The 24,115-nt window shown below is 48.0% G+C and overlaps 1 protein-coding gene across 7 annotated transcripts in view; it reads right to left on the bottom strand.

The window, feature by feature from the left end:
- Positions 1–1,650: 1,650 nt before the first annotated feature.
- The window catches only part of PACSIN3 (protein kinase C and casein kinase substrate in neurons 3), a 22,863-nt gene continuing 398 nt past the window's right edge, over positions 1,651–24,115 (bottom strand). The window contains exons 1-12 of one of the 7 annotated variants that reach the window (XM_014950215.1): positions 23,839–23,893; positions 10,902–10,985; positions 9,290–9,390; positions 8,691–8,847; positions 7,893–8,128; positions 7,337–7,492; positions 6,750–6,925; positions 5,868–5,988; positions 5,096–5,232; positions 4,312–4,377; positions 3,656–3,816; positions 1,651–1,970 (exon numbers count right to left, since the gene is read on the bottom strand). In XM_014950215.1, the coding sequence (XP_014805701.1) occupies positions 1,855–1,970; positions 3,656–3,816; positions 4,312–4,377; positions 5,096–5,232; positions 5,868–5,988; positions 6,750–6,925; positions 7,337–7,492; positions 7,893–8,128; positions 8,691–8,847; positions 9,290–9,343 (1,380 nt within the window). In that variant the 5' untranslated portion in view covers positions 9,344–9,390; positions 10,902–10,985; positions 23,839–23,893 and the 3' untranslated portion in view covers positions 1,651–1,854. Of the gene's footprint in view, positions 1,971–3,655; positions 3,817–4,311; positions 4,378–5,095; positions 5,233–5,867; positions 5,989–6,749; positions 6,926–7,336; positions 7,493–7,892; positions 8,129–8,690; positions 8,848–9,289; positions 9,391–10,901; positions 10,986–11,178; positions 11,263–23,838; positions 23,894–24,115 lie in introns of those variants that run through there. The other 6 variants (XM_014950217.1, XM_014950216.1, XM_014950214.1 and 3 more) reach the window with 6 other exon arrangements.

Raw genomic sequence — 24,115 nt, 5'->3', positions numbered from 1 at the left:
GGTTTGGACCCTTCTCCCCCTCATTCATGAAGTACAGTCCTAGGGATACTTTGAGCAAGACCTTTCAACAGCCGATACATTTCTGCGGTCTCACAAAAGCACTACATAGCATTAGTCTCAAATCTCTTTGTCCATGGCAGGCTCCATTTCAGTGTGGTACGTTTACACCCAGTGTGCTGTAAAAGGTTAATTTCTGCTCCGTCTGGCAGGCAACAAGCTGTTTGTGATACTTTAATCTCTCACAAATTAACAGGGTTTGAATCTATCCATTCCCACCTCCTTTTCAGTCTACGCTTGTTAAACATCCATTTTGGCTCACTAGCTGCTGTTAACATTCTGTGGTCATTTCATCCCAAATGCTCACCTACCCCAGTGAGACTTCCTTATCTGTATCCCCAATTTTTCCAAACCACTCTGAAGCGGTTCGCCCCGGTGTGGTTGGTGGAGACTGGACTAAGTTTTGCAAGTCTGACTTAACCAACTTCCTCACGTGCACTAACCCAGAATAAGAGTTTCACTACAAAAGGCTACTACAAACTCACACTGCATCTCAGAGGTAGTAAGTAAACCACTTTAAAACTATTGTTTGTTTTTCCAAAAGTAGTAGCTTTTCCTTTTTTTGTCCCCTCAAGCTCTTGGGCTTATCCTATACAGAACATGTCCATCAGTCCTCATATTTGCATATGCAGAGCACTAGGATCAGAACCCCACTTTACCTCAGCAGCCTCAAAGGCTTTCAAGGGCAGAAAGAGAGGCCAGATAAAGAGGTTTGATAGGTCCTCCCTGCTGAATGGCACTTTACAACTGGGCTTAAATACACCTACAGCAATTTAGGACCAGAAGAGTTATCCCTCTATAGCTGATGATGTGCCAGCCAGGAGGTAGCTTCCATACTCTGCTATCCTTCATCACACTGTGACACTTCTCGCATGTGTAAGTCAAGAATATGTAGGAGAAGGAAAAAAGAGGGTCTCTGCTGTGCAGTGAGTGTTCATAAAGAAGAGAGGTATAGCCAAAATAATCTAAAGGCATTAGAAACCCCAACACATACTAGTGCACTTAGAGGTTCTAAGCAGAACAGACTGGAATGTGGCTGCCTTGTTATTAATACCAGCCTTCAGTGTGCATCAAGGCTCCTTTGGCCAACTCCAAGGTGCTGCCAGACAGTTCTGTTCCCAAGTGGTTAGCCTGAACAGCCACACCATGTCAGATAGCTTTCTCTTAGGAGAAAGAGGATTCTGTATTCTTATTCATTCCTGGTGTTACCCTAATAAATCTAAGGGTAGGGGGAGGGGACACCCAGGTTGTTGAAGCTGTATCGCTCATACCAGCTGCACCAACAAGCCTGCAGGTGAAGGACACTGAAGACTTCTGAAAGTTGTGGGAGGAAAAAATAGATTTCTGCCAGTCAGCTGGATTGAGCCAAGAAGGGGAAGCAAGACTAGAAGTTCCCTATTACCCTGCACATCCAAAGTTCCTTGAACAGGAAGCTTGGGGGCAGAGCAGACCACACCACCCTATGGATGCACGTGCACTGAAGCCAAGGAAGGCTGTTTTCTCTGTTTTGGAGATTTGCAAGTGTCACTTATCTCCCTTCACTGAGTGCCAGTCTGTTCCCTCCTGCACTCCTGTAGTGCTCACAGTCAGAGAAAGCTTTACTCATCTTTGTTTATTTATTAGAAAATCCCTACAGGTCTAGGCATTTAAAGTGAAGCATTAGTTACATGGAATACGTGCCCTGAAAGTCCAGAAGTTGCTGGATATACTGCAAAGGTGAATTGGGGCCAGCAGTGGCCCAGTGACCTCTGCAGGAGATGCTGGTATGGCTGTGAGACACTAGCACGGCAGTAGAAATCATGATCCAACCTTCTCCACATAGTTAGCAGGATAAAGTCCAACTTGGCCAGTGAGAAGTCGGCCCTTGCACCAGCCCTGCTCATCTTCCTCACTGATCTTCATTAGTTCTTCACCTAAAAGCACAAACAGTCGTTAGGAACCAACCTATGGAAGTGCAGTGTGGCATTTTCCCTGCCTCAGGAGAGGCACCACGCTTTTCTCCACTTATCACACCCTGTATCATAGCACAGAGTTTATCCAAAGCCAGAGTTACTGACCTCTTCAGAGCCTATGCTCAGCCCCATTCCCTAGGCCAAGGAACTTAAAAAACAGACCTTCACTTCTGCTCTTCAACATTAGAAATCTTTTTGTGCCCTATATTTCTTCCTGCTTTCCTGCCCCCAGAAGAACATACTTACAAGCCAGAGAGATCAGAATGATCTCAAAGATTTATTTCTTAGTGGCTCCCAAGTAGCAGATGGGAAGAAAATATAAGAGGCTGCTGAGCTCCAGCTATTCCATGATGGAGTGTCTGGTTTGACCAGCAAGGCATGAACTCATTTCTCAGACTATGACCAGGAAAGGCTTTTAAACTTCCCACATCTACTTTGGGAAAGGGCAGAGAAGTCCCCTTCTCCACTAGTAGAAGGTCACACTTCTGCCAGAGGGAGGTCTGACTGCATCAAGAAGCACATCCCATGCTGGCAGAGGTTGAGAAATAAAGTCATCTGCTGTTAAGCTTCAGCCCCACTAGTGCACACTGCTCAGAGCAGATTCACAAGGGGGATGACTGAAGCTAACCAGTCATGCCTTATTACATCTGCTGGGTGGAAGCTGAGAAATAAAGTCATCTGCTGTTAAGCTTCAGCCCCACTAGTGCACACTGCTCAGAGCAGATTCACAAGGGGGATGACTGAAGCTAACCTGTCATGCCTTATCACATCTGCTGGGTGGAAAGAGAGAGCCAAGAGTCAAGTTCTAGAGCACCCACGTTGTAAGATATTTTAAAGCAACAAGTTAGTGTTAGGAAATTTACTAGTAGGGTAACACTGCAGCACAGATATTGGCCACAGGCACAAGCCCCTGCTACTGAAGGACTTCAGTGCCTTTTTAGAACTGGTGTGTTTTTGAGAGGTATAACACAGAGATACCACGTAACACTCAAAACAAGCAAGATTAGAGACACTCTCAAGATCTGGATGTCCTCTTCAAGTCGGAGAAGACTGCACATGCAAACTAAATTTAACTGAAGGAAGGAAAGGGGAAGGGTCTGTTTGCTCCAGCATTCACTCTCACTCAATCCTCTGCTGTGAGCCAGGATCTCCACTCAAGATACCCATTTTGAGCCACAGCTTGCATTACTGGTTTTTGCCAGCTGAACTCTGACTTCAGTACTGCACGTCAGTCAGCTGAGCTGTCTCCCAAAACAATTATATTCTTCTTACTTCAAAGGACAATCCAGACCACCTATATAATTTTTAAATCAATGGCACAAGGGAGAAGCATTTAATAAAGTCTCGAGATACAATGGAGAATAAATGCTTCAAGAGGAGGCAGGAAGGATCTGTCTCACCACTTGGGGTCTGCTCTCCCTACCCTGTGACCAAGGCCAAGGCAATCTCTTTTTACGTGGCCTCACTGTCTGTCTAGAACAGGGTGGACTTCCCAGTGTCTCATCCACCTCAGAGGAGCTGACAATGGGTCAGGCCGGTGGATGAAGAGTAAGTTATCAGTTTTCTAAGGGACATCCAGTTCTTTAGAGAGTGTTTCAATCATTCAAGTCAAGCGACAGGTTAGTAAGACATTAGTGCTTCTGTACCTGCTTTAAAGCTCAGCTCATCAGCCTCCTGTCCTGTGTAATCATACAGTGCTCGTACCCGTACACCTGGTACCTTTATGTCCTCCTCGTGCCCATTGGCATCCAGGCACTTCTTGGGAGTGTCCTCATCTGACCACTCCGAAATGTCTTCTTTCCCTCCGCTTTGTATGTGGAAGGAGAAAGGGGACAGGATGGTTGTTAGTAGACTCATTTCTCACCCAACTCTTCCCGAATCGTGCACCACCCCGGCTCCCCCTGAGACTTCTGTGCTATAGAACAAGGTGCAAGAGAGAGGGTGAACAGGGAGGAGAGAACCCAGGAGATACCAGGATTGGTTGAAAGCATCCCAACATCAGAGCTTTGAGGGCCACAAGGGTAACTCATTCTCAAAGTATTTTCACGCATGCACATTCTTCATGACCTCATTCTTCTCTAGCAGACCCTCTCACGCAAGAAAGGCCAGTCCTAACTGGAGAGCCCAACTGTGTCCAGAGTTACTCCAGCCAAGAATAAGACAGGAAAAGCCATGTGTCCCATTCCAAAGAGATGTCTGGAATGCTGTTTTCCAAGTCAGGAACTTGGAAATAAGGGAAGAGCAGCAGAGAACAGGCACCTGGAACCCAAAAACCCCAGAAGATGCTACATTCCATACTAACTTCATACGGGCGGGTGCCCTCAGGCTGTCATAGAAGAGGCTGTTCTGCTCCTCTTCATAGGAAAACCTGTAGATTGGCAAACAGGGGCCCTGAATCCAGTAGACTATGAAATATAGAGATGTCTCAAGGCCACTACTGTATCCCCTTTCTTTTCTGCTCAGTTCAGTTGGGCCAGAGTTCACCTTTTAAAGCAGTAAGGCTGCTTGATCTGTAGGGCTTGAGACTCTTCAGCCTCTCCCTGTTCTCCAAGCATGCTTCCTGGCAATGGAAGCAGCTATACCCAGACTTGCCAGGTAGTACTCAGCACCACATCAGGGGAAAAAAAAATAAATAATCTGATGCCTGCATTTAGGAGACAGTACAGGTAACTGACAAAGCTGCCAGCTCCCAACTCTCCTCACCCTGTCTTGGGGATGAAGAAGAATTGGGGAAATGCATGCCAGAATCTCACACAGCATTAGTATGACCGGGCCAAATCTCATCACTAGAAGGATCCTTACAAGGAAGGCACCCTTTGAGGCAGTAAGGACCAGACCAAAAAAAAAAAAAAAGAAAAAGAAAAAAGACCCAAACCCAACAACAAAACCCCACCACAAAAATCCAAACCAAATGAACCCCACCACGCAGCTACCCTAAACCCCCTTTCCTACCCTGTCTTCTTCAGAGTGGCACAGGCAAGGGACATGAAGTTAAAAGAGATCACTCTTATCGATACAACTCATTCATGACCCTAGGCTGGGCTGTACTTTTCCTAACCTGATGTATCCCCAACTTCAGCCCTCACCTTCGCCTTGTCTGCAGAGGGGTCTGTGAGACAACACCATCCCGTGTAGGCAAAATGCTGGTCAGCGTGACATCATCAGCCATCTTCCCACTCTTCTCCTTCTTGGTGATCGGCCGCTGTGTTTCAAGGGACCATTCCTGTTCAGAGAAAAGCAATAGCACCATCAAGCCACTCGGGCAGAAAAGCTCTGCGCATCTTTTCTGACCAATATAGAAGGGCAGAACACCAGGTCGTATCATGCATCAGTTGTGGTTGGGCTGGTCAGCAGGTTCACTCTTAGAATCATAGGATGGTTCGGGTTGGAAGGGACTTTAAAAACCATTGAGTTCCAACCCCCCTGCCATGAGGATTCAACTCTTGTTGAATCCCAAGGTGCAACAAGAGGAGCTGTGAGAAAACTAACAGGAACTTGCTATCATTGAGTTCCAACCCCCCTGCCATGAAGATTCAACTCCTGTTGAATCCCAAGGTGCAACAAGAGGGGCTGTGAGAGACTCTAACAGGAACTTGTCCCAAAGCCCTTAGAACCAATTCCTGTTCTTTGGCCTTGCAGCTGGATGGCTGGAGTAACTGGAGTTTGGCAGGGTTGCATGTGTCCCTTTGAGCACCAGAGAGCTTGCAACACAACAAAAATTTTAGGAAAGCCCAACATCTTGAGCCCGCCAAGCAAAGATGTGGTCTTTCTAACACAAGACTAGCAATCCTCCAGTTCCAGTAAAGCAGCTAAATGTTTGGAAATAATAACAAACACAACTCTAGAACACTACATCACCTCAAACTGAGGCCAATTCATCGCCATGCCTGGTCCGTGAGTGTTGCGCCACCACTTGAGATCCTCCTGGTTGTCTGCAGCCATGATGACTTGGTAGAGATCTCGATACAACGCATGAAAGCTATGACCAGGAACAGACAGAACCATCAGTAACCAAATCCCTCAGCAGTTTCCCCAAAAGCCAAGTAGGAAGGAAGAGCGTAACCTCATGCACAATTACACAGCAGCCAAAGTCCCACGGGATTAAAGATGCCCTGGCAAACAGGACAGGCTTGTTTGGTGTGGCAGTGGCTAACATCTGCCAGCTCTCAGCACAGCTCACCAAGTGAGCTCTGAAAGAGCCTGGTGTGTTCTTGCACACAAACAGGGAGGTGTCTCAGACTTGTTGCCTCCTCCTTAGAAGTACAGGAGCACAGAAGATTTTTGGCTGCACCCCTTTCCCCCGTGTAACCCCTACTTAAGGGAAACTTGTAGGCTTATGGTTATCATTCTGTCCCAAAAGGTCTCTTTACCCAGGGCAGAGTGGGTGCAGTAGCTATAGATACTAGGAGGCAACAGAGCTGCATTCCTCAGACTGGGATTATGTACAGCAACACAGAGGCATGTCATAAAATAGAAACACCCACAGGACAGCAGGGGAAGAAGAAGGGTTCAGAGGCAGAAAGAATCCTTTCTGGAGAGCCTGGCACTGTTCAAGATCAGAGACACCAGCACCGGTGAGTCTAAAGGGACCAAATGCCAGTTCTAAGGCACACTTGGAAGGGGAAAGAGTGAGACCCAGCAGATTCAAGCAGGCAGCTCCCTTTCACAGCCACCAGAATTGACACCCTTCACCAGAGTCAGCACCCCAGGCTGGCAGGATCCCCTCTGAAAGGCTGATACCTTTCACTGGTGGAGAGGTTGAGATGCTGGTGCAGATTCAGGAACATCTCCTTAAAGAAGCACAATCGCTTGCGCTCTGCTTCCTGACAGCCCTCAAACACTTGCTCCATGTCCTCCATGTAGCGGGGATTGTAGCGGTTCAGCTCTTCCAGCATCTTCTCATATTGATCCTTGCACTGTATCAACCCAGGAGGACAGCAATGGTGAGATGTGGTGCCTTGATGTCAATCAGTGACACCCTCTTCCATAGAGGGCTTTCTGCACTTTCACTTTTGTGGGCACACAAACCAACCACTTTTGGTAGTTAAGTCTTCAACTCTGGAGCTCTCGGCTCCTGCACCTCTCCACCCACCCCCTTTTTTTTTTATTTTTTAAGTTTACTTATAAATTAGATCCTACCCAACACCAAAGACAGAGAGACCTTAGTCATTGAATTCCCAGTCTAACTCACCAAAACCTCAAAAACTGGGATCTCACACCTCCTTTCAAGCTTCAGCAGGAGCCATTTCACTGAGTGACATTGCAACCAGTGCTTTTTCCTCAAGCAGAGTATCCTTGTGACCCACGTCCATACAACACACACTCACCTTCTCAGCCTCCTGAGTGCACTTCTCTACACGCTCCTGCAACTTGCGTAGCTGTTCCTGTGAGACAGAGGAGTCTGCCTTGGCATGGTTCTCCCTCGTATGGGCTGTCTTCTCCTCCTTCCGGGCTGCATGATAGTTTTTCTTAGAAGTCTCCACCTGTGGGAGGAAGATGCAGAGAAAGCCATGATCCTGACCACATCGATCCTCCATTACTCAGAGGGCACGTTAAATTTTGTTATGGTCAGCAGCAATTGTTTCAGGACAATCTAATAGGAACATCAATTTGGCATTTAGCAAACCATACTCCAAAGGGAAAGGTACCTCCAAATGATCTATTTTTCAGTGCTCACCTTCCGTGCAGGAATACAGAGCCTGTTACCAGTCTTCCCCAGATGGGAAAAGAGTTACAAAATCACCAAGAACAAGATACCATCAAGACATCCCTCCCTCTCTGGCACTCTCTGCTCCTCTGGCTAACCCCAGTTTGTTTGCCTAGTGGCTCTCACCATCAGCTCAACTCCCCTCATCCCTCCTTCCCCATTCACACTTTGCTCACATCTTTCATCTTCTTCACCCAGGGTTTCTGGGCCTTGCGGAACCCATCCTCTGCTTCCTTTGTTTCCTTGAAGCCTCCAATCATCTGCTTGTGGTAGGCCTCCTTCTGCCAGGCCTTGATCTTATCCGAGTCTTCACCAGCCAGGTGGTTCCGGACAGCTAAGTGGATTTCACTCAGTTTGTCTGCAGCTGTCAGGAAGGCATGCCAGGCCTTCTCCAGAGTACCATACTGTGGACCTGCAGAAACAAACACCAGAGGGGCTCTTACACCTCCTGCCCACAGAAGGGAATGCAGATTCTTTTCCTCCTACACACATCTAGCAGTATGGAGTCAGTTCCTTAACTCTTCCCCATCACCCAAGTCAGCATTGACTGGTCTCCATGCAGTCCCAACAGGCAGCAGTCCCAGTGGCTCTTAACCTGATTGAGACTGGCATTTCTTTTGGGCAGCCTTAGCTGTCCCAGCTGGTGCCAGCTGAGAGAAGGTTTCTATAGAAAATTCTCTTCACAGATCTGTGAGGAGCTTCAGGAGAGATAGTAGCACTAGTCCATGATTGAGGCAGTAAGTCCTTTGGGGCATCTGTCCCACTGTTTCCCATTACTTCATAAGACACTATCAGTTTGAGCCCACTGCCCCTAAATCTCAGCTTTAGTACTTATTGTCTGACTGGATGAGAGACAGCCAGGCCGTCTGTGAAAGGGGAGATCTGCAGCTTGATTTAAGACTTGGACTTGCCAAACTAAACAAATGGGGTTTTTTTTGGTACCCAAACACTGGGCAACACAGAGAACACTTTACCTTTCTCCACGTTGGTCCTCCACTTACGAGACCACTCTGTTAGCTGCTGGGCATAGTTCTTCTCTATCTTGGCTCGCTCCTGGAAGCAGGAGACTAAGTCATTGCAGAGCCGGTACCCGTCATCCACACGCTTCACTGTCCGCCTGTAATTTCCAGCCTGAAATTTCACATAACACCATCATTTATACTGTACTGAACTTTCATATTCCTTCAGAACAGAGCGCATCAGGTCAATCATTGCATGGGGAGGGAGCATAGACCCTTCTGAAGCCAGCAGCTGGGCTCAGTCCCTCCTTTGGCACTCCCTCAGGGAGGCACAGCAGTGGAGGGAAGAAGCTGAGATGCTTTGCTTGCCTCTCTCACAGCTCAGATCAGCATCAGCTGAACAAGAAACTCTCTCATTCCCCAGTATCTGTGGAGGAAAGGATCACCTCCTCCATGTAGTAACACACAGTGTGTTACCAAACCTCCCCATGGTTCCTCCCTTCCACTCCAAGTGCAACATGTCACCCAGGAACCTGGAGCTCAACCCTTAATCCCACAGGTGGGAGGTAAGAAGACATTCCTACCTCCCTCGCACTCCGATTATCCTTCCTTACCTCCCAGAAACTGCCCCCAGGAGCCTCCCCACCAGCATCATCTTCTGATGACATCGTCCCCGTTTTCTTGCAGCAGGGAATTTTTGCAGATTTCAGTTAAGCTGAGAAGAGAGAAAAGTGATTTCTAACAGCGCATTGGCTGCGCCTTTGCAGAGAGCACACTTGGAGCCAGAGGAGCCCAATGTACTGCCCTGCTGGCAAGTATTCCCATCACTGCACCTCCAGCAGCAGATGGCCTGATCCAGCAGAGATCCCCAGGACTGAACCTTGTCCCCCCCCTCCATGCAGACAGATGCCCTCCTTGGCAGACCTCTAGTCCATTGGGAAAGAACGTTGTAGAAGACAATCTTGCCAAGTCTCAACTGTACAGATGTCGGTAGCTCTAGTGAATCCAACACCCTTCAACAGCACCAGACATCTCTGCAGAGATCCCGTTCTTAACCAAGGCCCTCAAGAGGGTAGCAAAAGCTACAGAAACAGAGGTAGCTAAAACTATTTGAAGTCTGCCCTCAAAGACTTTAAATAAGTCTTCTGTCAATGGAGATGACTCCAGCTTCCTAATATGACTCAGGATTACGGGATTACAACAACTGAGTGGAGAAAACAAGGCTGAGCAGTCAGCAGGCAGGCATGCCTTGAATGGGGAGGAGCCCTATAAGCTGCCCACCAGCTGAGCTGGGCTGGAGCAGAACTACAGGAACATGCTGGGGCATACCCAGCCAAACGGGAACGCGGCACACGTGCCAGTCACCCAGCAGAGCTGCTTCCCTAGAAACATCCCCGTAAAGCCAGTGTTTTCATTACACTCAACTCCCTCACTACAATTAGGCTCAAAATCTAGACTAGAAGGCAAAAGGTTTGTTGCATCCTCTGTTATCTCAGAACTTTTGCCCCTTCCCCTGTGCTAGCCTGTGCTGCCAGTTTGTTCCCCACATGGTGTGACACTGAATTCCTTGGGGAGAGGTTCAGGGTTGCTTTTGGGCAGGAATGAGAGAGGGAGTAACAAAAAAAAAAAAAAGGTCCAAGCCCAGTTCCTCACACACAAACCATTCTAGACAAGCCTGGGTTAACGCAGCGGAGATGTCCTTTGCTGCCACTTCTCCTCTTGCACATTCCTAGTTATAAAAAGCTTCGCTCACACCCCAGAGAGGTATCTGCTCCTTCTGCCAGCCCACAGGGCACACAGCAGAGATGAAGAAGATTAGGTAAAAGCTCACGTCTCCCACCTCCTGCAAACCCTTGTCAGTGGCATGAGCCACACGGTGAAGCGCCCCAACTGTAGGAATTTCCTACATTTCTTCTGAAAACAGTTTGGCTTTGTTTGCCCTGTCTCATCCCATGGAGAGTATCAGGAATAGGTGAATGCTGCTCCTCTGGGTTTCTGCAGAAAGCTGAGAGTGCTGAATTCCACTCACAATAGTGAGTTGTTAAATGGGACTTGATGCTCAGGTGCTCGAACCTTGAAACCTGAAGAATACCTCCACCCACGCCACTAGCTGTCCCTGTCCTTCCTTCCTTCCCTCCCCACCACTTGTCCCTCAGCAGGCTGCAAAGCTATCTTATGTGCCTCCGGGGCACAACAACTCTCCTCTTGTCCCCAGTAACTACATACCTGAAAGCTTAAAGTGAGATGCCGCAGGGGAACAGTGGGCAGCTGGCAACTATGTCTTGAGCTCTTCAAACTTCTTGAAAAAGACTGGAAGAGACAGAGATGGGCAGAGTTAGACACCGCCGCTCCTTCACGGGGATGCTCCCTGTTCCGATGCACCACAATCCTAGGGGTGTCCCCCCTCCTGCCAGCTCCTAGGAGGGGCACCCTCTGATATAGCAGCTGCGGCCACTGTGCCTCCTGTGATGCCACATTCCGGCACGTAGGAGAGATGCCAGATCTGAAAGCTTAAAGTGAGATGCCGCAGGGGAGCAGTGGGCAGCAGGCAACTACGTCTTGAGCTCTTCAAACTCCTTGAAAAAGACTGGAGGAGACAGAGATGGGCAGAGTTAAGACACCGCCGCTCCTTCGCGGGGATGCTCCCTGTTCTGATGTATCACAATCCTAGGGGTGTCCCCCCTCCTGCCAGCTCCTAGGAGGGGCACCCTCTGATATAGCAGCTGCGGCCACTGTGCCTCCTGTGATGCCACATTCCGGCACGTAGGAGAGATGCCAGATCCTTGTGTCACAAGATCTAGCCCCTGAGAAGAGTTAAAATAGAAACATCAGGGCGGCATGACAGCAGCATGCAGGAAAAGGTGGCATCACAACAGCTGAGCAAAGGGAACAGCTCGTCGCCAGAAAGGCCTATAATAAGCAGGCTCCCCAGGCACCGTACGTGGGGCTTGGTCCCCCCCTCACCCTACAGTGTCCAGTTTATCAGACCCTGCTGCCTCCATGCACTGCTGCCCACACATCCTTGTGTCACAAGATCTAGCCCCTGAGAGAGTTAAAATAGAAACGTCGGGGCGGCATGACAGCAGCGTGCAGGAAAAGGTGGCATCACAACAGCTGAGCAAAGGGAACAGCTCGTCGCCAGAAAGGCCTATAATAAGCAGGCTCCCCAGGCACCGTACGTGGGGCTTGGTCCCCCCCTCACCCTACAGCGTCCAGTTTGTCAGACCCTGCCACCTCCATGCACTGCTGCCCACATTTTTACACATAGCTGCCTTTGGGAGAGGAAGAGGAGGACACACACATACACTTTCTCCAGTCCCTTTTCACTAAAGATGGGGAGGGTTCATATACAAGACAAAGAACTTGATAATTCTACATTAAAAAAGCCAAAATCTACAAGAACACATATTCTGGTTAAGAGACCTGGACTCCTCTAAGTAGCTGAGCACCTAGCACTGCCCTGGGAGGATGTGACTCCCTACCAGCAGAGCTTTTTGGATCCTTCCTTCTGCAAGCTGTCCCCATTGCAATCTCAGAAATGCTTTATATTATGGTATAGGTAACTGTCATCAACTTTCCACAGAGAAAAGGGCCTGCAGAGGTTAAACACATAGCTGCCTTTGGGAGAGGAAGAGGACGACACACATACACTTTCTTCAGTCCCTTTTCACTAAAGATGAGGAAGGCTCATACACAAGACAAAGAACGTGATAATTCTACATAAAAAGCCAAAATCTACAAGGACACATATTCTGGTTAAGAGACCTGGACTCCTCTAAGTAGCTGAGCACCTAGCACTGCCCTGGGAGGATGTGAATCCCTACCAGCAGAGCTTTTTGGATCCTTCCTTCTGCAAGCTGTCCCCATTGCAATCTCAGAAATGCTTTATATTATGGTATAGGTAACTGTCATCAACTTTCCACAGAGAAAAGGGCCTGCAGAGGTTAAGAGAAGAGAGGGCAGAAAGAGGAATTTTTATTTACCTCATTCACTTCCCTGAAGATTTACTGCAATGTCAAAACTCTATTTATTTAAAGAAATAGGCAAGCAAAATGCCCTTCTGCTCCACCATCAATATCCACTTAGCTGAGGCTAGAAGGTTAGGGCAGCTGCAAGTTAATACAGCTGACAGCACAAACTGCAAAACCTGGGAGGAAGTGGGATTTTTAGCCAGACATTAAGATAATTTTGGAGACAAAAAGAAAGAAGGTAGGAAAAGAGGAGGAAGGAAAGAAAAGCAGACTGGGTTATTGCAAACAGGTTAGGGACCTTCGGTGAGGAAGAAGGGGTTGGGACACTTTTGCATGATCTAGGTCAGTCGTTAAAAAGTTATAGCTCATCATAAACCTTTTAAGACTTCCCAGTAAAATCAGACTACACATTCCTGAAGTTGCTAAGATTAAAAAAAAGCTTCACAAATAGTTATGTCAAAGCATACTTCTATCTGCCCCAGACCCCTCCTCCCTTTCCCCTGATGAAGACACAGATCAATTAGATATGACACATAGAGATTGTATCACTTTTTCCATCCCACACCCCATCCCCACTTTATCAGGAAGCAATGAATCACAAACATGCCTTCCATCTCTGGTTTCCAATTCAGGCTGACTACACAGTGCTATAATTTGGGGGGTAAATGTGGAAAGCTGGTGTGTGTGTGTCAGAGCGTGCTTGTTCATTTGAGGGACAGTCAAGCAAAAGAACGAAAAACCCACCCCAAATCCATTCTTTCTGCAGTTTCCTTGCTTATTTTCTGAGGAGTTGCAAACCCAAATAACTAGATTTGCTATCACTAAGATCAACAAGCTCTGAAAGGTAACAGTAGCTGTGCTGGATCAGACTAAGGGTTCTTGAAGCCTCATTGCCTCTGTAGACAGCAGCCAAGAACAGATACCTCCCCTCACTTTGAGAGCAGGGTGAGCATACATGATGATTCCCTGCACGCCCTCCCAGCCTCTAACCATTTGTTGGCAGAAACTTCCCGAGCTGGATGTGCCACCTCTGAATTTAGTAACGTTCAATGGATTTCTCTTCCATTAATTTCTCCAATCTGCTTTTGAACCCACGTTGAGTTTTCAGCATTCACAATATCACGTGGCAAAGCATCCCACAGCTTAAGGCTATTCTGACTGTAGTCATCGGCATAGGTGGGAGAATACAATAAAGCAGGTTAATATTTCTACAGGCTGGTCTCCATGGCCTGAGGAGCAGCCAGTCGAGTACACATTTCCACAGCAGTTGTATAGACTTCATAAAGCCCAGAAAAATCCAGCCTGGTAGAAGCAAAAAGGTCAAAGAACATAGAGGACCCTTTTCTGCCAGGCTTTTTCTGGACTTTACATACTCCATGAGCCCACGTCAGTCAGCAGATCAAATTGGATCTGCACACAGACATAGGGAAGGTACTTAGTCCTGCACCCAGGGGCTGTGGAACAGCTGCTGCTGTCACCCTCAGCCCTGGAGCCCAAATAGATTCCTACTCCACCCCCTCACGCCTAGTTATTCCCAAAACACCACATGTTTCGTGAGCTACCAAGAGCCTGAAACCTGGGTTTGCCAGGAAAAGCCAGAGTTATACATGGCAAAGCCTGGAGGCTGTTTTACAGCAAAGCAGACAAGACAGGGCTACCTTGTGGACAGCCTGATAGAGCAAATTTGTGATTCAGGAGGGCTGGCACAGCCTGTAGAGAATAAGCAATATAGCTGGAGTTATATTGGGTGAATTAGGGCTATATGTGGGTCAGCACCATCTACAAGACTTTCTGATGCCAGTGCCACCTCTGCTAAGAGGAGGCTATCTAGCAAATCATATTTGCAGGGCAAAGGAATGTTTATCCCTACCTTCTTCTTTCAGGTACCACAGTCAAGAGCTACTTGAGACCTCACTGCAGCCAGCTCCTGCAAGACAAGCTCTCTGAAGGATGGAGGGAGTGACTGCATCTCCATTCACTTCACACCTCCACGGGATTACAGACAAGGACATTACCAACAACATCAGGTAGATAAACTGAACCATGCAAATGAGATTTCTGCAGAGGAACAACCTTTTTCACTAGTGGTGTTAAAAAAGGTAGGTACTCCTTCCCCCAAATGCCTGCACTCACTTATGTCCCACGGCAGCCAGCTCCTGCAAGAGGAGCTCTCTGAAGGATGGAGGGAGTGACTGCATCTCCGTTCACACCTCCACAGGATTACAGACAGGGACATTACCAACAACATCAGGTAGATAAACTGAACCATGCAAATGAGATTTCTGCAGAGGAACAACCTTTTTCACTAGTGGTGTTAAAAAAAGGTAGGTACTCCTTCCCCCAAATGCCTGCACTCACGTCCCACATAGTTATGCCACACCTGCTATCAGCTCCCTATTAAGTTATCACAAAAATGGCTCTTGGTCTTTAGCTGCAGAAAGGTAGAATGGCTCACAACTGCCTCACTGGTACCGAGCTCCACTCAGGGAAATGCCACAGGGCTCGTCATAGCAGAGCTGTTTCCACCTTTAACCATGTTGTTTATCACATCTCAAACCTCAGTTCCCAGCCCTCAGCATCAGGCTAAAACCTTCCCTCTCAAAACATGTGTGAATCTGGCAACACACTACAAGGTATGGTTTTTTGTTCCATGTTTGCACAACATGAGTACAACAGGGTCCTGATCCACAAATAAAACCTCTAGACCCAGCTGTTTCCACCTTTAACCATGTTGTTTATCACATCTCAAACCTCAGTTCCCAGCCCTCAGCATCAGGCTAAAACCTTCCCTCTCAAAACACGTGTGAATCTGGCAACGCGCTACAAGGTATGGCTTTTTGTTCCATGTTTGCACAACAGGGTCCTGATCCACGAATAAAACTTCTAGACCCAATAGTAATAATCACTCTTCTCCACTTCAGAAACCTCTCCCTAAGGCAGGTAAACCACAGAGATCCTCTTCCCTCTACACCACACTCCAATACTCCCAGCTTCCAAATGCTTAAGGCATCACTTCTGTGCATTGCTCGACTGCCTCCTGAGACTCCTCGTGAGCAATTGTTTTCTTAAGTTTGCCAAGAACAAGCCTCTGAACTCCACAAATGCTCAAAGGGCTGGTGCATGCAGCCCTGCAGGAATTCATCCACAGAAACAGAGCTTGTACACTGTGCCAGACAAGGCCTTCTGCCCAACTTCTCTCCCCTTTCCCAAGTGAAACATTTATCTAGTAATTTATCTATTACATTTATCTAGTAATAGTAACTGGGGCTTTCTCCACAAATGCTCAAAGGGCTGGTGCCTGCAGCCCTGCAGGAATTCATCCACAGAAACAGAGCTTGTACACTGTGCCAGACAAGGCCTTCTGCCCAACTTCTCTCCCCTTTCCCAAGTGCAATATTTATCTATTACTATTACTAGATAAATGTAACTGGGGCTTCGGTGGAGGCACATTTCTGTCATGGACCAACTTCTATATAGGTGCTAAAGTCAAGCTAAGCAAGAGTTTTAATCAGGAATGAGCTGCTACTCGCTGAGTTCCACCTCAGGAAAGCAACTACCACCACAAGGCAGCAACATGAGCTTTCTGTGACAGTTTTGTTTGATTCTCAAAGAGTCCCTTTTCTGCATAGCAGGCAGTGGTGAAGGTATTAACTCCAGGGCGCTTCTGGGGTAGGTTGCAGATGAACATTTCAATCTGAACAATCCAAATACACAAAAGGATGACACCCTCCCTTCCCCTTACAGAAGGTCAGATATGAAAACCCTTTATTTTTCTTTTGCTGTGAACTTGTTGTCAGAATGGAAGTAGAGAGCTGGAGCCAGGAGGTTCCACGTGACTCCAGCAGTGTAAGGAACTGGATTGCTGCTGGTACAGCAGTGCTAGGAAAGGTCTCTGATGGAGAGAATGAAATGGGGCATGGAAGAGGGCGTCCTTTACAGTCTCACCATCTCTGGAGATGCACATCCAATAGCTCTGAACCACCAGTAACCACCAGTAACACGCTCTCCACTGCCATTACAAAGGAGGACCGATATTTAAGGTATACGCACCTGTCTGAGAGGTTCTTCTCTACAGCTAGAGAGGATGCTAAGCAACATGAAGATCCTCCACAACTTCCCTTAGAGATATTTATCTTCTTGGTGTGGTCACACCCTCAGTGGAGTCACCTGACTGGGACAGGGACTAAGAGCCAGTGTTTCCCAGCCGCTCCCTAAGGACCGAAGCTTGCCAGGGCCGCCGAACGCAGTTTCGAGAAGGATTTCAGCTGATCTCTCCAGCCAGGGAGAGGTCAGAGAGACATCAGGCAGAACAGTAACTACACACAAAGGTCACTTCAGCTACGTGCAAGCCTGTAACAGAAGCCCGTCTCCCAGACAATGATTCTCTAGAGATCATGTGGCTGTCCACTAGCAAAATTCTCCATATTAGACCAAAATAAAAGACAAGATCCTCTTCTACTTGAGGGCCTGACCTCCTGAGTCTACAGCTGCTTTATTACTCTTATTTCAAACCACAACTTCTTTATATCGGTCTTCCCATTCAGACCAAGTGAAGAAGACAAACATTGCCCTTTGTGTTACCCCAAATCTTCAAAATGTTCATTCAGAATTAAGTACTTTCCACATTTATTAGCTATTCTCTGAGGTTCTCAGAGGCCAAGGCTACAGGACAGGCTTCTACCAACACATTCCTTCTGATCTATGGGTTAGGATTCCTGATGGACTTAGCTTTACCAGGCAGAAGTCATTTCACCAAGTAAAGGAAGAACTCTGTTTTCCAATCTGATGTAGGAGGTCTTTAATATTACAGGAACACAGAACTATCTTGGTTAACACAATGATGAGACAATGTTAATGAAGGAACATATTGGGCTATCAAGGTGTGTGTCAGTTTTGCCCCCGTTGTTGTTCCTATAAAAAATTTGATTATAATCTCAAATATCCACAGAGTTGAAGGAGGGGAGAAATCAGGACTAGATCACAGGGTACCATACTCTAACAGGGCAACAGGCCATGTTCATTTGGGATGTTCAAGATGGTTGCTGGAATAATCTTGATATGTATGCTGCGTCCATATATTTAACAGGAAGACTCAAATAGCAGCAGCAGATAGCTTAAAAAAAAAAAAAGACACCCAAGCTCTGAGGAACAGCACCACACTCGTCCAGAGTTATCACACTCCCTGGCTTACCCCTCTTTCAGGGAAAGGCTTTAACCCATACAGATGTTGAGAACCTGTAATCTCTACTGTCCCACTCCCCAAGCCTCTTCACTTGCTTGCTTCCATGCTGGGCATTTCCCACCCTGCTGCATCAGTCTCTGCAAATAAACACAAAGCTTGCCAGCAAATACATGAAACCAGCACTTCCCTTTTAATCAGGAGGCATCCCAAACAAGTGGAAGTTATTTCTTCCTAAATCACTGATAAACAGGTGTTTAAAGCTCCAGCCAAAGCCATTATACCCCTCCCCAGAAGTCTCAAAAGTCTCAATCTGCACTGCTTGTGGACAGATTTTCCAGGATTTAATCTATATTCTACCTGGTCACACTTTTTCTGTGCTCAGTGACTGGCAAGGCAAGATCAACAGTCCGTCCTGTGACACGGTTGCCTGTAACTTAGTAAAGGTAACTCATCACACCAGCAGGCTGAGCCAGTCCACCCACTTCCAACGAGGCTTTGTGCAAGGAAGTTTGTTTTGTTCAGACCTTTACGTGAACAGCAGTGATCCAGACTGAACAAAATGCCCCAGCCTCATCCAACCCTGAGCAAAGAAGAGAGAAGTGATAGGGGGTGATGAGGGGTCCTCATCCAACCCTGAGCAAAGAAGAGAGAAACGATAGGGGGTGATGAGGGGTGTTTCTGGAGCAGGAGGGGAAGCAAACTCCTTTAAGTCCCTGTCAATGGAATGTTCTCCTGTGATTGAATCACCTTGCAACCCCCAGAGCAGGGATCAAGTTTACTTGAATGCATTAAGAAGTCTTAAGGAAGCAGACGGCAATCAAACCAATCAACTAACCTTTTGAAGGAGCTCTAAACCAGTTAGCTCCATTCTGACACTGAGCTTCTGGTGACCTCTTGCTTCACTACACTACACAGTAGTCAGATGGCTCCAATCAGCCTTCTCTACCCTTTCCTCCCATTTGGAAGTCTCACTGTTTGGTCGGGTTTTTTTTAAGCAAGCTATAATTCTGCACTTTCTGGCTCCACTTTACCAATAGCTGTCTTTTCCATTAGCTGTCTTTTGAGGAAGGGAGAACGGGAGACAGAGCTGGTAAATATTTTGTCATTCAGATCAAGCGTGTGGCAATCATATGGCCAATGAATTCCAAGTACTGCATTTCTCTATCTTTGGTTGCATCAAACAGGTTTCCAGTTTTGCTTGGTAAAAGCTGATTTACTACAACTGCGTATTATGGGAATACTTTCCTTCCAAATACTCATATAACGCAGATAAGAACCTGAAAGAAGACCTTCATCAAGGTGTTACAAAGTCCATTCAGTTCCCTGCAGAGTTCCGAGTCCCAAACAGGCTGTAGAAGGGAGTACAACCAACTTTTTGAAATGAGAGCTGAATAAGATACGATTGAGCACTAAGACATCTCTTCTGGTAAAAGAGAAGAACAAGGTAAAGCATCACACCATCGCTTCTGTTCCATGTTGGGTCAGTTCCTCCACTTTGAGGGCAACGCTTTTTGTTCACCTTTTGTCACCAGAGCTTGCTTTACTCAACTACTTCCTTGCAGGAAAAAATCGAAACACAGAACAACTGCAACTGTCAGGCAGAACTTCAGACACATGAACAGCTTTTACAGAGTCATTTTACATAGTCTCTTACGGGATCAAGCACATAAAAAGAAAACATTTTTTGCTCTGTAGACTGCAGAGAACACTCAGTAACGTAGATCCCCTTTGTAGCATCTCCTGGTTCAAGAAGAGTTTAGCCCATTCAGTCATTCTGTAGGTACTCCATTCCTAAAGACACCCATATGCCTTTCTGGTATATTTCCTAGAGACATACACAGATAACAAAGTCCAAGCAGTGCAGCCATTAGGAGCTGGCCCGCACCGTGGATATTCATACTTCACGCATTCTTCTTGAAGTTCATTATCCTGTATGTCATGGAGCAACTTTCATACTATTGGCACAGAATTTGCTCTTTGCCTTTCAAAAAAAAAATTTGCATCTCAGGCTGAAGAACAGGACTATAAACACAAATTACTTCATATCCCAGGTGTTATCCACAAGAATCCAGGAGAACATAAGCAAATGGGACAGTCAGCCCAAAGGGCACACATTAGGGGAGAAATTTCAACTGTTCAGCATCACTGGAATGTCATTTGCTTTCTCAGCCCGTTGCCCAAAGCAATGATTTCAGTTTCTGATCCTCAGGACTCAACCCGCCATGCGAGGAAAGAACACTGGGAGACTTTTTAAAAACAGAAAGTGCAAGTAGAGCAATCCAGTGGGCTTTATTTCCTCCCTCCCCAGTGACTTCCTGAAGCAGCTACAATCCCACAGCTCAAAATCTTAGTATTTTTACTTGCATTGGGGTTTCCACAAGTTTCACGCAGGTTTCCACAGGACAGCAGTCCTGGCGCAAGACGAGCTGACTGAAAACAGCAAGAAGCAAAAATAAATATCTAGAATCATTCAAGAAGTGAAATACGCTGCATCTTCTCCTGCTCCTCCTTGAAAGCTTCTTGCCCTCATCAGAGACAGGCAGGAAGCCCACTTCAGAGCAGCCCTGCAGCTCAGCACTCTCAGGAGCAGGAGAGGTTTGGCTCAGCAAAAGGGATACTGTGGGAGAGGAGGAAGGTACTGAGGACAGATAATCACCTATAGGCAACTGAAAAGATTGACTGTGTCCCCAAGAGCCCAGGAGGCAAGTACCATATCTTCCTGCAAACAGAAAAGACACTGCTTGAGCAAGCTCATAGCACGGACAGGACTGAGGAAGCTGAAGACTTGATAACACAGTTAGTTATAGGTTGCCTGCAGCAATTCTAACTCTTCTAGCCTGGAAAAACTGACAGATTGTGGTAAAGAGAATCTACCACAGTCACCTACCAAGAGAACATAAAATCTAGCCTGGAAAAACTGACAGATTGTGGTAAACAGAATCTGCCATAGTCACCTACAAAGAGAACATGAAATCCCCCCAAGCCTAATGCCTCTGGATCTAGGCCCCCGGTACCATGGAGATCTCTCACATGCCTCTTCAACAAACTACAATGCCCAGTGACAACCACTAGATTTAACACGCAAATTCTGACTATCACAAGCCTGAAAGGCTCTTTCCCATCGTTTCTCCCCAGTGAGGAGAAACCACCGAAGGCTGAAATATGATTAGGATGCCAGTCACACGTATTGCCTCACCGCAGTGCCCGGCTTCAGCCCACATTTCAGCTTGAAGGAACATGAAACTATTGTACCAGTCACCGAGACAAAGCTGGATGAATGCAGCAGAGGACACACAACCAGGCTTTCTGCACCGACATTACACTTTGTGCTGGAAAAACGTGTGCCCAGACAGTCAGAGTGCACTTGGATGTTAAATTACAGTGGTCACCACGCTGCAAGGCAGCAGCAAAAAGCTACCTCTTGAACAGCTTAACTGCTCCAAGGATGCGGAGCTCTCTTGTTATTCTTCAAAGAGCAAAATCCCAAATTCTTCACAAAAACTTCCAGATACCATAGGCACTGTTTTCTGCCTCACCCAGGGTCCACTAAGGCATTAACCTAAGATATTAAGCCTTTTTTTTTTTTAATCTCTCTGCCACAGTTCCCTGTCATACAGTACCCTCTACACCCATCATGCTGAGTAACTGCTGATAAAATAGCTTGCCTGATCAGAAAGTCTGTTTTAAAAAGATAAGAGTCCCTCCAAGGGCTTAAACAGCTCTCCTATTGTTTAGGCATTTCCCCATGAACTCTCAAGAGCAGCCCAAATTCACACATCACTGATCAGCTGATGGCAAAAATAGAGGCAGTTTATTAATGCTCTCTGATCAGGAGCATAGCTTTTTCCACTCAGTCTACAGGCAGATACTTTTAGCTTTTGAGGTCCCCAGTTCAATCCCTGGATGCCAGCCATGACACAGACCAAACAGCTCAAACAACAACTGAATAATCTCCAGCTCTTGAGATGGCCAGAATAAAGAATATACAGTATTTGCCGCGCTCAGTGATATCACATGAGTTCCCAGCAGAAGCTCACGTTGCCCTTGGTGCAGTGACTGAAGTGTTCTCACAGTTTTGCATCTCCTAAGGAAAGTGGTCACACTACAGATATACCTGACTGAGTTGTTGAATTAAAAAAAATAAATAGGTAGGGGTTTGTATGTAGAGAGAGATACACACACCTATTTTTATTTATACTTTTTGGAAGCTCATGTTCATCCAGGGAAAGCCCAGAAGATTCAGGCTAGCTCTTGTATAATCCACGATAACCGAAAATGACTAAAAGCACCAGTCACTGTCCTGTGAAGAAATGAGTCTGGGTCCGTGAGCTTTACAGGCTTTTATGACTCGGTTCCACACCCAGCCTGCCAAGGACCCGCGGCATTTTGGCACGGTCCAGTCACACACAATCCTTATTCACCCACTGACGTTTGATAGTGGAGTCCCAGGTGGGCAGTTGTTCTCAAGCCCATACACAGCTGACACACCGAAGTTACTGCCTGAGAAGAAGAGAGTCTTCACTTCAACAAGTGCGGGCAAGCCAGAGAAGCTCAAACTCATAGGTCAGAAGGGAAAAAAAAAAAAGGAAAAAAGCCAATAAAGCAATACAATACAGCAGGCAGAGGGCAGGGAAGGCAGCAAGCAGCTGATCTAGCTGGCACATCCATTCCAATCCAAGCCACAACTCAAAAGGACAATTCAGGAAACGTTTTAGGGAACTTCTAGAAAAACACCATTAATAACACAAAACGCTGCCAAAGCGGAACAGACCCGGCCTCACACGGCACACGTCGTGCTCCTCACAGAAAGGTGAATCCCTGGCCGAAAAGAATGTGCCCAGTTACACAACGCGGAGGGAGAAGCTCCACTTTGACTCCACCCAGAGAGACCAGCTCACACCTGGAACCGGGAGGAACTGGACCCTGTTATTTTAGCCCACACGCTACGGTCGTGCCTTCTGCTCCCATTACGCACCGAGAGTGACTTGAGAGGTCCTAAGGCTTAGTGACTTCTGGTGACATCTGAATTCCAGGGTGGAGTGGGAGGCTCTGCTAGGGTTCTCCACCACCATCAGTTACCATCACATCAGAAATTGGCATGAAATAGACCCACAGTGGGTTTGAAGGGGAGAGAAGCTCATCTCCCCATGTCAGGGGGTAGGGTGAGGAGGGCTATGGAGCGAAGGAGAAGACCAGACTACCTTCCAGGGCCAGGAGCAAGCATCCTGAGGTGGTGGGCTAACCTCCCCCCTTCACCACCCAGCTCTAAGCCTTCTGCAAGCCTGAAGAAACCGAAGCAAAGCGAAAAAAAACCCACATAGTTGGCACAAAAAGCGGTGAAACCGGTTAACTCCTTTGGGCCACGCAAGCTTCACTTTATCGATAGCTTTGCCGGAGCTCAGGGACATCCCTCCCTCTCGCACGCAGGCACAAAAAAAAAATCATAGACGCTCTTTTCTCAAGCGCCGGGATGTTCAGGGCCCACTAATACCCTCCACGTTTATCAGCTTTCTCCTGCCCTGGGCCAGAGAGGACACGGTAACCCCCAGCAGGCTGCCAAGGGACAAGGCGACACCCCCGGGCCTCCCCTCCCTGGCACCGCCGCTTCTCTCGCCGGCCAGAACCGTCCCGTTCGCCGCGCTCCGACAGCCCGGCCCCGGCCAGGCCCCTTCCCACACCGGGGGTCCTGGGGAGCCGTTTTAACCCCCCCTCCTCCTCCTCCGCCCCAGCGGCTCCGGTTTCAGAGTGGGAAGCGGCTCAAGACCGATCCGGCACAAAGGGGCCCCTGTCCCCGCCGCGGAGCGGAGGCGCTGGCTCCGGAGGGAAGGAGGGAGGGAGGGGGGAACCATCCGCAGCCCCCAGCGACGGGAGGCCGGCGGTGGGGCAGCCGGTGAAGGTCAGCGGGCTAGAAGGGACCGGAGCCCTCCCCTAGGAGCTTTACCCCCCTCCCCAGGCCTCCTCCCAACCAACCTGCCCGGGGGACCGCCAACCCGCCGCCCCCGCCGCTCACCGGAGGGGCTCCGCTCCGCACCGAGCCCGGCCGCCTCCCGCTCCCCTTCTGCCCACAGGCAGCGCCCGCCCGGCCGGGCACCGCCTCCCCCCCCACACCCGCCCCCTTTCCATGAGGAAACTTTTCCCTCGCAGCCGCCAGCGCTTCCCTAAGCCGCGCTGCCCGCCGCCGGGAGGGGGCCGGGCTCTGCCGCCGGGACCCCCGGCACCCCACGGGGAACGGGTGCGAAAGGCGGCCCCGACAGCACGAAGACGGGGCGCGGGATGGGGGGGGGGGG

The sequence above is a fragment of the Calidris pugnax genome, unplaced genomic scaffold (genome assembly GCF_001431845.1).
Source record: "Calidris pugnax isolate Ruff unplaced genomic scaffold, ASM143184v1 scaffold68, whole genome shotgun sequence".
NCBI lineage: Eukaryota > Metazoa > Chordata > Aves > Charadriiformes > Scolopacidae > Calidris > Calidris pugnax.
Note: the sequence above shows the minus strand (reverse complement) of the source record. Positions and strands in the feature narration are given on the sequence as shown.